At 52.4% G+C, this 12,354-nt stretch overlaps 6 protein-coding genes across 6 annotated transcripts; 4 read left to right on the top strand and 2 right to left on the bottom strand.

Moving 5' to 3' along the window:
* Positions 1-412: 412 nt before the first annotated feature.
* Positions 413-1,308, top strand: ACRALDRAFT_207101 (uncharacterized protein; the record flags this gene model as incomplete). The annotated part of the gene is made up of 5 exons (XM_071022170.1): positions 413-426; positions 486-746; positions 842-880; positions 919-1,032; positions 1,134-1,308. 5 exons carry the CDS (start codon positions 413-415, stop codon positions 1,306-1,308), a joined length of 603 nt encoding a protein of 200 aa, XP_070876882.1.
* A 127-nt stretch (positions 1,309-1,435) lies between these two features.
* Positions 1,436-2,100, bottom strand: ACRALDRAFT_1068348 (uncharacterized protein; the record flags this gene model as incomplete). The annotated part of the gene is made up of 3 exons (XM_071017558.1): positions 1,436-1,667; positions 1,724-1,806; positions 1,936-2,100. 3 exons carry the CDS (start codon positions 2,098-2,100, stop codon positions 1,436-1,438), a joined length of 480 nt encoding a protein of 159 aa, XP_070876881.1.
* Positions 2,101-5,094: 2,994 nt separating this feature from the next.
* On the top strand, positions 5,095-5,569 carry ACRALDRAFT_2099954 (uncharacterized protein; the record flags this gene model as incomplete). The annotated part of the gene is made up of 3 exons (XM_071022982.1): positions 5,095-5,149; positions 5,222-5,398; positions 5,472-5,569. The coding sequence occupies 3 exons, from the start codon at positions 5,095-5,097 to the stop codon at positions 5,567-5,569; spliced, it is 330 nt and encodes a 109-aa protein (XP_070876880.1).
* A 240-nt stretch (positions 5,570-5,809) lies between these two features.
* ACRALDRAFT_2040200 (uncharacterized protein) lies at positions 5,810-7,018 on the bottom strand (the record flags this gene model as incomplete). The annotated part of the gene is made up of 2 exons (XM_071021031.1): positions 5,810-6,808; positions 6,881-7,018. The coding sequence occupies 2 exons, from the start codon at positions 7,016-7,018 to the stop codon at positions 5,810-5,812; spliced, it is 1,137 nt and encodes a 378-aa protein (XP_070876879.1).
* Positions 7,019-7,888: 870 nt separating this feature from the next.
* ACRALDRAFT_1074719 (uncharacterized protein) lies at positions 7,889-9,803 on the top strand. The gene is made up of 4 exons (XM_071018274.1): positions 7,889-8,302; positions 8,363-8,397; positions 8,462-8,783; positions 8,853-9,803. The coding sequence occupies exons 1-4, from the start codon at positions 8,087-8,089 to the stop codon at positions 9,423-9,425; spliced, it is 1,146 nt and encodes a 381-aa protein (XP_070876878.1). The 5' UTR covers positions 7,889-8,086; the 3' UTR covers positions 9,426-9,803.
* Positions 9,804-10,398: 595 nt separating this feature from the next.
* ACRALDRAFT_1068345 (uncharacterized protein) lies at positions 10,399-11,760 on the top strand (the record flags this gene model as incomplete). The annotated part of the gene is made up of 1 exon (XM_071017557.1): positions 10,399-11,760. One exon carries the CDS (start codon positions 10,399-10,401, stop codon positions 11,758-11,760), a length of 1,362 nt encoding a protein of 453 aa, XP_070876877.1.
* Positions 11,761-12,354: the final 594 nt, after the last annotated feature.

The following is a 12,354-nucleotide window of genomic DNA, read 5'->3' as shown; positions in this document are numbered from 1 at the left end:
AGGAATTGGGATGTGAGGAGGTGAAGTCGCCAACCACATAGGGGTCAAGTTGGAAATACTGGAGAACGGGGTAGAACAGAGATATCCGGGGACGTCCCGGGCGAAGGCCGGCCGGAGAGGTGGAAGGGAGGAGTAGCCCTCTAACGCTGGAAGCGGCATTTGGGGTGTTGTTGGTGTTAGTGAGGCACCTGGGTCCTGAAGGAAGCCTGCTGACATTGGTCCAAGGGCAGGTACCTGACCAAGGCACTGGACCCCCGCATTCCGTTACTCCGATGTTTACAAGTAGTCGCCTCTATAGGTACGTCTTTTTGTATTCGAGAGTGTATAGCCGACCACCACCGAGGATCTATGCCTGCTTATGGAGTAGGTAAGCCAAAAGAGCCACTTGCTTTGATAGTACCGTAAAGTACACATGCACTGTAAAACGTACCACGCTTCCATCAGGCCGGGACCGTTTTTAGATGAAAGTCACGTGACATGTATAGAGACTCGATTATGAGTACCGAGGATGGCGACGACGAGTGCTTGGTGGGTGTTCAAATCCTCTGGTATTCCGCCGTCATGCTGTCGGTATGGCTTATTGCTTGCACACCCCGTCTGCATGGGCAACACCACTCGCCCTTGGTCCTTATGACGCGTCCGATGTGGGTAAAATGTCGATCAATAGTGTGCAAGTTCTGGTTTGACTGCGGCATCAATCTGTATCGTGAGACACGCGGTCATGGCGCCGGCATGCAAGACAAAAGGTAAGACACGTCCTCCAATGCCGAGAGAAAATGAAACAAAACAAACACAAAACAAATATAAAAGAAGAAACGTTAGGTCTGCGATACTCTGGTAGAGTTTATAGTATGTTTGCCGACGAGATGAGGAACGTATCGTATGCGCCCTTCTACACTGGACGCAAGGCCTGGTCAGAGAAGAAGAAAAGGACAAGACGATTGAGCAGCCAGTCGTTCGGAGACAAGGCAATAGTGTGAACTTTACCGACCGGAGCATTGTCGTAGCGTCGTATCGTAAACACATTATATTGTCGTGAAAGGGTATAGAATCACACATATCAACTCAATTCTCGCTATATAACGAAAACAAAGCCAACATGCGCGACGAGAGCCTCCACTGCGTACACCTAGACAAAAGCGGGAACAGAAAGACAAGTACAAGAACGGTCCGATGGGGAACAAGTTCGGAGGCCATAATTGTACAGATTATCTTCCTGAATTATCTGTTTCCCGAACTTTTCGCCTGGCCAAAACCCCAACTCTTCCCGTAAATTCCCTCCGATATCTGGCGTCTTATTTGGGTTGACATGACACGCCCACAACCAAACCCTGATGACATCAGAGCTTTAATGTTCTGGCCGACCAAGGAACACCGATCGAATCGTGAGCAGCAACGCAGACGGCGCGGGCGACAGTGACTACTGTCTGGGAACTTAGAGGATAAAGGCAGCAATGGCAAAGACACCAGCAAGGCCGGCGCCCGAGAGGGCGGCGAGCTTGCCGGCACCGGCAGTGGGAACGGCCGAGGGCTGCTCCTCAACGGGGGTGGACTCAGCGGGCTGAGTGGGGACGACGGTCTCCCAGGTGGCGGTCTGGTTGCTGGGGACGATGGGGACGGGGACGACGGGGGGAGAGACGACGGGAGGAGGGGGGACGGCCGAGGGGCTGCCAACTGGTTAGTTGCTTTTGCCAACACACGAGATCTGGGCAGGGGAGCTCACCAGTCGATGCAGGAGACGACGCTGCTGATGAGGACGGGCTTGGTGATGGTGCAAGGGCAGTCGGTGATGGTCAGGGTGGTGGGCTATCAGGTATCAGTTAGTCAGACCATTCTCTCCTTTTTTGGGGAAAAGCCATGCAAAGGGCCTAGGTCTTATCCCTCCCATCCGCGTCGCAACAACCCCTCGCAAATTCTCCTCTGCTTCCAACGTACCTCCGTGACGGTGTAGGTGTGGTCACCGTGGGTGATGGTGGTAGGCTCGGGGCAGTAGGTGACATACTCCGAGACGACCTCGGTGACGTAGGTGACGTTGCTACGGGCGAAACCAGCCATGGCGCCGGCGGCGGCGGAGAGGACGACGGCAACGGAGAACTTCATTTTGACGGATGTGTGTTGTTCGGGATGAATCGACTCGTAAAGAGCAAAAAAGTGGTTTGAGCTGTGTGCGGCGAGGGAGTGGCTTGATTATTTGCGTTGGATAACGAATGAAAGCGACTGCGAGAGTCTGGGTCGGTAATACTAAAGAGCGTGTGTGGGTGAGGAGGGAAAGAGAGAGAGAAAAGGACAGGAGTGTAGCGGACGAAAGAGGACAAAAAGGACTTTTATACAAACAAACTCGCCCTAACCAACGGTAGGGTAGCATTTGGCTTCTCGGCGAAAGGGGGGTGGGCGAAGGTGGCTCGTGCGCACCCGCCAGGGGTGCTATTCCTATCCCTACGACACTAACACGAGCTGGGCCGGTCCATGGCAACGTAACCAATTTCCACGCCTGGAGAACAACAGCACAAGGAGCACAAGGAGGGACCGACTTATTTTGGGTACCGGCGAATCAGACGTGCGGTCAATCCGATGGATGGGTTGGGGATCGAGCTGGACAGGGTGGGTGGGCCGGACGAGAATTGGTGTCCTGCTTGCGCTGTGGCTTCATCACATTGGTCTATCGTCTATTTCACCTGCATTGGTTGCTTACGTTGTACGTTGTATCTCGGTTCGTTCGTCTAAGACTTCAATTTCTCCTAAACGGGCGACAAGGGGAAGCCGTCCAAATGACTCGCTATCGGGTCCTCTTTCTTCGGGTAGTACGAGGAGAAAAGGGGCGACGAGGTGTGTGTCATTTACAACGTATCTTATTTCAAATCATTGCTTTTAATAAGATACTTCATAGTAATTCCTTGGGCGTTATAGGTACAATGCACAAGGAGTGCGCACCCTACAGCGTAACGAAGAGCAAATCCATGCGAGAAAAAGGAGAAATGCCCCGTCATGCGAGCCACCTGTGATCCGAGTGATGGTGGACCAACACAAGTGCTGTGTTCCTGTTCCTGGCGGACCAGGCAGGCGCTAATGCAGGAACGGCCTTGATCCATCGATGCTTGTCCAATTAGCATGAACCACTTTGTTTTTCTCCAGCCTTTAGATAGAAGTGAGAACTATCGTCACGAGTACAACGTATGTATTCCGGTGTTTTCCTTTATAAGCCTGATACCAGATACGACTTGGGAACCGAATGGAGATAGCGGTCGTCGGGACGGAACTACGTACACTGACTCTCGTCAAACACACCCAAGGGATGCCGGGCCGCCATAAGATTAGATATAGCATTGGGGTGGCACAGCACCGTGGCTCACCTGAGTTGTCCCTCACCTTGTACATGTCGAGACGGTGAGCTGGCTTGCTGTCTGATAGGGCCTGATGATGCGCATGCGCCCAAAAAACCGAGGAAAACTGGAATAATGGGAAGCGTGGGAAATGAGATCAGCGGACGTTGTGCCCATAGTGGACCGTCTTCAAGTTGGCGCTTTCTCATTGGCAGACTCGTCCATCCGTTTTCTCCCCTCTCGGTTAGTGCCGTGTGCGCTCCTTATCTCTTTTGATACAACCATTTCGTGTTTGTTCAGTCTCTGCTGACGAGGTAGCGGTACATTTACGGATCTATATTTACGGGAGTGCCTGTTCTATGGGGTCAAGTTCGTACGGATACTCAGGTTGCCGAACGGCACTAGGAAGTTCCTAAAGAGTGCAACTGCCTGAATATTCGTTAGACTGGGACCTGGATCCAGATCTAGGACAAATTGCCTCTTTTGTCAACTCCTAGTCGGCTAATACGAGGGTATAAAGTCAAGCCGAAACTCGGCCAGGAAGATATCGGACTCAATGCAAGCCCTCACCACTCTCTTTTCCCCGTGACGATGCAACTGTCCCCGGGACGTATAGGAGCTCTTTGATAAGCGTATGATTTGGTGTTGTTGTATGCATTCGCTTTCATCTTCAGCACCCAACCCTTGGCCCAGAGTGAAGCTCAAACCTTCATAACAAGTCGCTTTTCCAGATCGACGCTACTTCTTGTCCTCCGGTCTTATATGCTCCTCTGTAGACTTCAGGTGCGCCTAGCTCTAGGCCTTGAAGCGACCGCAATGCGTCGGTTTATTTCATCGTTTCTCAGCACTAGACCCATTTGGACCACTGTTGACTATTAGAAGTTGTACGTTCGTAGTGTACTTGTAGCGTTCATACACTGCAAGCAACGCATCGGCGATCTGCAGGATGGAGGACGCGTCCCGTATAGATATCCAAATATGATGACATCAGACTGGAATATGTCCACAAACAATGCCCACTTGGACAGTTCAGCTTCGCAACCAGGCGTTATCAAACAGGGACAAGGCGACACCTCCAGACACTTGCCAACCACAGCCTTTTATGAATTAAATACTGGAGAAAGCTACGTCTGACGAGTCAATGGCGCCGGCCAAGAGGTAGTGGCTCAACGGGTAGTGGTATTTGGTGGCGTCAACGTCGAAGCTTAGCATGCCTTTATTTCGCTCCCTTCCGCGGGGTCAAACATATGTCGATTCCCAGAACCTGCTTAGTAATTTCGATGAAGTTGAACAATGTGATCAACCGAGCCGTAGAATTCCTACTCAATATAAACAGTAGCGATAACTCCGCTTAGACTGGCCCCGCAAAAGCTCCAGAATTCAATGTCGAATCGAATCATCCTAGGTTGACTACGAAGCACAGGATCTCGAAGCATTCCACTATGTTGGCCTGGATTTCTAATGGTAAACGAAAGTAGCAATTTGATGCTTATAAAAGAGTTTTCGCCTTAAGATCCTTATAAGGCAGCTATACACTGTCTATAGTCATTATTATAGCCTAGGCCTAGAGTATGAGACTAATGAAAATATTCCGGTAGTGCGGTTCTGGTCTTGGCACTTGGTCTTGCGCTTCAAGGTCATAATGTCTGATAGCAATCGAGCATCAAGCCGAACAAGTATCTCCAATTTGTAGGGAACCAACGCCACCCAAACCAAAGTCGCCATTCAGTCTTTGACACAGCGAAGCCCACATCTGTACACAGAGATGGGAACCATGGCTCTCGCAGCCTACCGAAATGTCATGCGCGCCGCAAGGGTAGCGTTTCAAGGTGGGATTATATCTATTCTCAGCCCATCATCCAACGCCTTTGAAGCTGACAAATGACATCTTTTCTATACAGGCGACGACCGAGTTCTCCTAGCAGCTCGACAGCAGATCCGTAACGGCTTCCGGGAGAAAGCACAGCTGGCCCCAACCGACCCGGCGATCCAGCCCGCCATCCAGCAAGCGAACGAGGTGGCGACTGTTCTCCGGCAAAACGTCGTCCAGGGAAAGCGATTGGCTGATGAAACATACAGTGAGTTCATACACCAGAGATGGGGTTCGTCCAGTCAGCTAGAGATCAAATTTCTAACGGACGGACTTTACAGGACTTCGGATACACAAAGATACGGAACGAGGAGACAACGACTCCATCAAGAAGGCGGGCAAGGGCACCACATTAGGAGGGGGTTGCGGGCGTAGCTGAGGGATGGATGATGCACGAAAGAGCCCCGTCGTTTTTTTTCCTTGGGCCCAAATCGTTGTATTAACAGACCTTGATACCCGCCCGTGAACACAAGACAAGATAGACCCTCAACTCTGTACAGTATACGCTGCAACTTGACGTCAAGTTTCGAATGCCAGCTATCCCCTGAGGAAAACTCCAAACTCCAGTATGTCAATGTATATAAACACAAGCAAAAGTTTTGACTTTCGTCGGGCCGATTTACTCTCCAGCAAGACTGGCATACTGTGGTGCGTCGCCCGATCCTGGCGGCGCGGCAACTGCTGCTGCCGACGCCGGACCGTCGCCTGGTTGACCGTCGGTAATCTGCTTCTGGCCGCCATTCCTGCCCGCTCCCCTGGCGCCACCCAACCCGCGCCGCGCATCCATGAGCATCTGTCCCCGCTGCTCTCTATTCATCGTACCGACCGCCTTGGGGACTCCCCAGCGCACCCGGAGCGGGCAGCCGGCGATGATGGCCCGTCCACGGCACGCATCTGCGGCCTTCTCCGCCGCCTCTCTCGTTTCGTAGTTGACAAAGGCGCAATGTGACATGTGGGAGCACACCAAGCTCTTGATTTTGCCAAACACCTTGAAAAAATCCCGAATCTTGAACTCGGGCAGGTCGTCCTCGATCCCGGTCACGAACAGCGACATGATGTTCTTGTCCTGCGGCGGCAACCAGTCTTGCGGGCCGGGCGGCAGCTGCGCAGCGCTGGGAAATGCAGGCCTGGATCTTCCCGCCCGAGCCCCCGCTGCGGCCGCGGCCCTGGAGTCTCGTGTTCGGATTGGGCCGGATCCACCAACGCCTGCGCCCACCGCGGGGTTTCCACCTTGCGTCGCATTCGCATTCGTATCGCTGCTGAAATTTTCCATCGCCTTGCCTTTCCGGAAGTAGGGTTTGCTCGTTGCCAGTCGCCGCAGCAGCTCCCTCGCCTTATCGTCCGTCTTTTCGTACTCCTCCACCCCCGCCCGCCCTTCTTCGATGGCGCGCTCGTGGTTCTGGGCAAAGTATTCCCGGTTGATGTCGGACGACGGGCCCGGCGCGACCATCTTCAAGGCGGCATCGCGCACCATCAGAGGCAGGCCGAACGAGAGGTCAAGCATGCATGTCTGGCAGCAGTTTTTGAGCCTGGCGCACGTCAAGCAGATGTTTGTCCTCTTTTTGCGCCCGTGCGCCCGGTCGGCGTTCCAGCTGAAGACGGTGAACGGTCTGGTGCACTATCATCCGATGGATCGGTCAGCATGCGCGACTCGCAGACACAAGGTATGACGTGATGGAGGGGGGCATACCAGCTTGCATTCAGCCCCGTAATCTTCCTTCAGAATCTTGACGTAGGGATTATCGGGGAGGCAATTCTCGCACACCGAAGGAAAGTCGGTCGACTCCCAACCGGAACGGTTGAGATCTTGTTTTATCTGGGCGGTCATTGCGTCTTTTGTCGGCCAAGCTTCGAGTCACGGGAAACAAGATGCGAAAGAGCTAGCACAAAGGGTTGTTGCTGGCCACACAGGTGAGTTGTCCGTGTTCTCGTGGTTGTCGATGGGTAGCCGTGGCGACGTAGACGTCGTTGCTGACAAGCGCTGCTTCAGGGTTGGCTGGTCCTTTTTTGGTTGAAATCCATAGCCTGATCCCCGCTGTTATCTTATCGGAGCAGAAACACCTCCACGTAGTCACGTGACAAATTACTTGTAGAGTTTGTCGTCATCCACCGTTGGGCACGAGAATGTCTATTTGAAGAGTCACCGTAGAAACCTGCGGTGTACCGTAATGGGATAGAAGACAATTGCCCTGACGAGTACTCAGGAGTACCCCATCCTACTACTGTCCGCGACAACCCCATGAGACGAATGGTGGCACTAATGGTAGACACATCATAATGTGACCTGACCAAAGGAACAATGATGCAAATTCATAGTGACAGGTGAAGTTTATAGCCAAGCAACATATCACTAAGCCTGAACGATTCCAATCACGGTGTTACTTTACCATTGTGTCCCGAGTACGAACAAGTACGGGGGAAAAAGCTCGCCGTAATCACATGCGGAAGACCTCAGGTAGGTTTCGTTCCCTCTATTGGGTTTAACCAAGAAGAGGTACCTTCCAAGCACCGTTAGGAGCACATTCCCGAGCAGAGATCGAATTCGTATTCGCATCTCTTATTGCTATTCACTCACCGCCTACCCAATAAATACAAGCAAATCTCAATTAGCCAATGGATTTGATCTTAGCTATGCGATGGCGCATTGACAGATTGACCCTGAGTGGGACCTCTTTCTCCGTATCCTCCCCTTTTCACTCCTTCCCCTGCCCAGAGTTTTGGGAGTGCTAATACCGTCGCGAAGCAAATAAAATAAATTTCCGAGTTATCCTGCTCGCCGCGTTTTTCTTTTCCCTATTCTGTTACAGGTTAATAATTCAGCAACGTCCTTCCCTTCACAAATTTTAACAATACTTTTTTCTTTTTCTTCATATCTTACCCACATTCGTTCACCATCATGTCCTCCTCGACAGCGGCTCCTCTCCTTGAAAAGGAGGATCATGCGCGCGATGCTGCCTTCAACAAGGCCATGCATGGCAACTCGGCCCAGGCCAGAGGTGGCATTATGGCCATGTTTAGCAAGGGAGGCGACGCGAAGAAGGCAGCCGTTGACGAATACTTCAAGCACTGGGACAACAAGACTGCCAAGGATGAAACTCCTGAGGAGAGAGCTGTCAGTCTGCCCCTCTACAATCAACCCGCAGGATAGTCTACTGACAATTCGTTATTACAGGCGCGTCAAGCCGAATACGCGACTCTGACCAGGCAGTAAGTACACTCTATTCGTCGCATTATTATGCAGATCGAAAGCTTACCATGTACGCCTTGACAGTTACTACAACCTCGCGACTGATTTGTACGAGTACGGCTGGGGACAGTCCTTCCACTTTTGCCGCTTCTCCTACGGCGAGCCTTTTTACCAGGCCATTGCCCGCCATGAACATTACCTTGCCCACTGCATCAACATCCAGCGGGGCATGAAGGTTCTCGATGTTGGTTGCGGCGTTGGTGGTCCGGCTCGCGAAATCGCCAAATTCACCGGCGCCCACATCACCGGTCTGAACAACAACGACTACCAGATTGAACGCGCAACACACTACGCCGCCAAGGAAGGCATGTCGAACCAGTTGAAGTTTGTCAAGGGTGACTTCATGGTACGTCCCTACCCCCACCGTTGTGCCAGTTATGCCTCTGGGCGTCGCCATTGTTCTGACTGGTCGTAGCAAATGTCGTTCCCTGACAACTCCTTTGACGCCGTCTATGCCATCGAGGCTACGGTGCACGCTCCCACTCTTGAGGGCATCTATAGCGAGATCTACCGTGTCCTCAAGCCCGGTGGCGTCTTCGGCGTCTATGAGTGGTTGATGACGGACAAGTACGACAATGACAACCTGCGGCACCGCGAGATTCGCCTGGGCATCGAGCAGGGCGATGGCATCTCCAACATGTGCACGGTCGCGGATGGCCTGGCGGCCATGAAGGCTGCCGGCTTTGAGCTGATTATGAATGAGGATCTCGCCAGGGAAGACGACCCTCTGCCCTGGTGGTGGCCCATGGCTGGCGACCTTCGCTACGCGCAGACTCTCTCTGACATCATCACCGTTGCTCGCATGACCAAGATTGGAAGATACGTCGCACACAGCTTTGCTGGTCTCATGGAGACTCTCAGGTTAGCGCCCGCTGGTACCAAGAAGACGGCCGACAGCCTGGCCCATGCCGCCGACTGCTTGGCTGCAGGTGGCAGGGATCATCTCTTCACGCCCATGTACCTCATGGTCGGCAAGAAGCCCGAGTAATGACAGTCGAGCACATGCTCAATCCCGATTAGGGTTCATTAATGAGAGGAGAAACGAGTGTGTATCTGAGGTCTTTGGAGTGCAAAAGAGCGGGAGGGGGCTTCTTATCTGGGCTTTACATGCTTGTAATCTTACTCCCCTATAATTCACTTGGTCATGGGGCATGGATAACAGGGGCTTCATCATTCAATGTAAATTATTCGCGCATGAGATCTTGGTACATGAAGGGGATAGAGGTAAACTGACCGGGCCTACTAGATCATGGATAAACACGTCTCACGCACTTGTACTGATTATAAGTTGGGTACCTTTTCACGACCGTAGCATCGTGGTGTTGACTTCCAACTCCAGGCACTCCTTCCCTCATTGACTTGCTATACACGGATAGCTTCACGCATAGGTACTTATACCTAGGTAGGTACCTTCCTTGAATAATGGGCAGCTAAACAGGACGTAGGTACTTATGTACTAGCACAGTATCACCCAAGGGTCCTCATGGTCATACCCCTTCCTCCCTTGTGTCCCATGTATCCCCTCTTCCCTCTGATTTCACCTCGTGTCCTCGTATAACAGTGGCCCCTTGCACTTACACACTGATTCAAACGCCCTCCCCCCGTTTCATATCTTCAGTCATCCTCTGAGACAACGGACCACGGGGTTAGAGGGAAGAGGAAAAATGCAGACTCGAAGTGCTACTAAGCGTGCGGCCGAGGCCCAGCCTTCTGTACCAGGAGCAACACAGGTCCATGGTAACAAAGAAGACAAGAAGAAAAAGGCCAGGCGCGCGTTTGTCATCACAAAACCCCAGCCAGTTGATGAATTGCCTCATGGTTTGGGCAAGATCCATGTTTCCAGGAAAAATGCGGTTTTCGTTGTCGAATTTGGTACAAACAAGATACAAGAATCGGTGGCGCCAGCTAAACTATCCAAGAAGTCGAGGGGAAACCAACGGATCGGGACACGAGCGAGGGAAATGCCCCGTGTTGTCGATGCTCCCGATGATGTCCAAGGTCTACTAGTCGGGTCTCAGGCCATCGAGATCCCAAAGTCAAGTCGCGTCCTCCGACCTCGTAACCGCCCAGCGCACGTGGTCCCTGCCGCCAGCACTGAGGCGAAGAACGACCAGGCCGAGAGACTAAACGCCAACGATGTGGGCGCAAGGAAGGAAAACGCTCCGCCGAACGGCGCCAAGTCACTGAGTGAAACCGTTGTTATGGCCGACGACAACCACAAGGAAGAGACAAATAGACCCAAGCGCATCGCTCGGCGAACCAAGGATAATCCGTACGGACTGATGCCAGGTCGAACCCCCTTCCCCGACTGGACAGGGCCGCTTCCCGAAGAATGCGAAGAGGTGCACAGAATTCTCACCGAAGCACACGGGCTATTTCAGGCCCCTGAGAAGATAGCCCCCCCATCAACATCCGTTGCGGGCTGCGGCGAGGTACCCGACCTCGTCGACGCAATGATGCGGACGCTTATTAGCGGCCATACCACCATGAAGAACGCCAACTTGGCGATTCAGGACGTCATCGCTAAGTACGGCCAGTGGGATGAAGAGAGCATTGGCGCTGGTAGCATCGACTGGAATAAAGTGCGTCTCTCTGAGGAGCATGAAGTTGTCGAAGCCGTCAAGAGAGCCGGTCTCGGGCTCACCAAGGGCCGAGACATCAAGGCGATTCTCGAGATGGTGTACGAGGACAATACGGAGAGGCGCGCGGCCTATCTCCGCGAGAAGAAAACGGGCGAACCGGCTCAGATCAATGGGGCTCACCAGCTCAACCAGGGGCAGAAAGATCACCAAATATGCAAGATTGAGAACGGTATACTTACCCTTGATCATATACGCGGGATGCCTCCGGACCAGGCCATGCTCGAGCTCACCAAGTACCCGGGGATCGGCGTCAAGACAGCATCCTGTCTCATCCTCTTCTGCCTCCAGCAGCCCAGCTTTGCCGTGGATACGCACGTGTGGCGAATCTGCAAGTGGCTCAAGTGGGTGCCTCCCACGGCATCGCGGGACGATACGTTTATGCATGGCGAAGTGCGGGTTCCCGACCATCTCAAGTACGGCCTTCACCAGCTCTTTATACGGCACGGAAAGGAGTGCGTCCGCTGTCGCAGCATCACCGTCGAGGGAACGTTGGACTGGGAATGCAGCGTCTGCCCCCTGGAGCATCTCCTTGACCGCTTCGATAAGCGCAAGAGCAAGGTCCAGCTCAAGGCGAAGAAGAATGTCGTGCTGAAACAGGGCCTGGATCACGATGTAGTCAAGGACGAGGCCGTTGAGACGATGCAGATCGTCCAGGAGAATGCCGTGACTGTCGCGTTTTAAAGAGACCGAAGATCAGGACCAGGCGAGACGATTTTCGAATGAAGCCTTGATGACTATGCCCTTGCCGACTTGGTCCTGTTGGCGGAACCCAAACCAAGGACGCCGAGATTGATTCGGATAGACGACACAGACCTTTCGGAAGTTGGTAACGCCATCTTTGACCAGTAAGCATTGGGAAGAGGCATTCTGCAATCTTGAAAGTTCCTCTTTTTCTTTTTTTTCCTCATCTTCGTTTCACCTTCCTTCTTTTCTTTCTACCTTCTTCATTCGCCTTATTTCCTTCACTTCTTCACTTATATTACTGTTCGATGTGTATTTCACATGGTGGTTTTTGTTGCTACAGATTAGTTCTTGGGCGTGATTTGCTGGGATATTTCCTGGTGGCACTCAACCGATACATGGAATTGCATTCTACGTTGTCACACTCATGTACTTTATACTCAAGAAGATATCGAATATCACGTCTTATTTCTTTTATACGGTATTAGTTCTCGCCATTCTATTACCTGTTCATTGTTTATAACCCTTATATTCGTATTCAAACGGTAAAGGGATGGTTACCCTCTTCTATTAACCTGCCCTATTACTCTCTGC

Source organism: Sodiomyces alcalophilus (genome assembly GCF_042370955.1).
Source record: "Sodiomyces alcalophilus JCM 7366 unplaced genomic scaffold ACRALscaffold_2, whole genome shotgun sequence".
In the NCBI taxonomy this organism is placed as follows: Eukaryota; Fungi; Ascomycota; class Sordariomycetes; order Glomerellales; family Plectosphaerellaceae; genus Sodiomyces; species Sodiomyces alcalophilus.
This window is presented reverse-complemented; position numbering and strand designations above follow the sequence as displayed.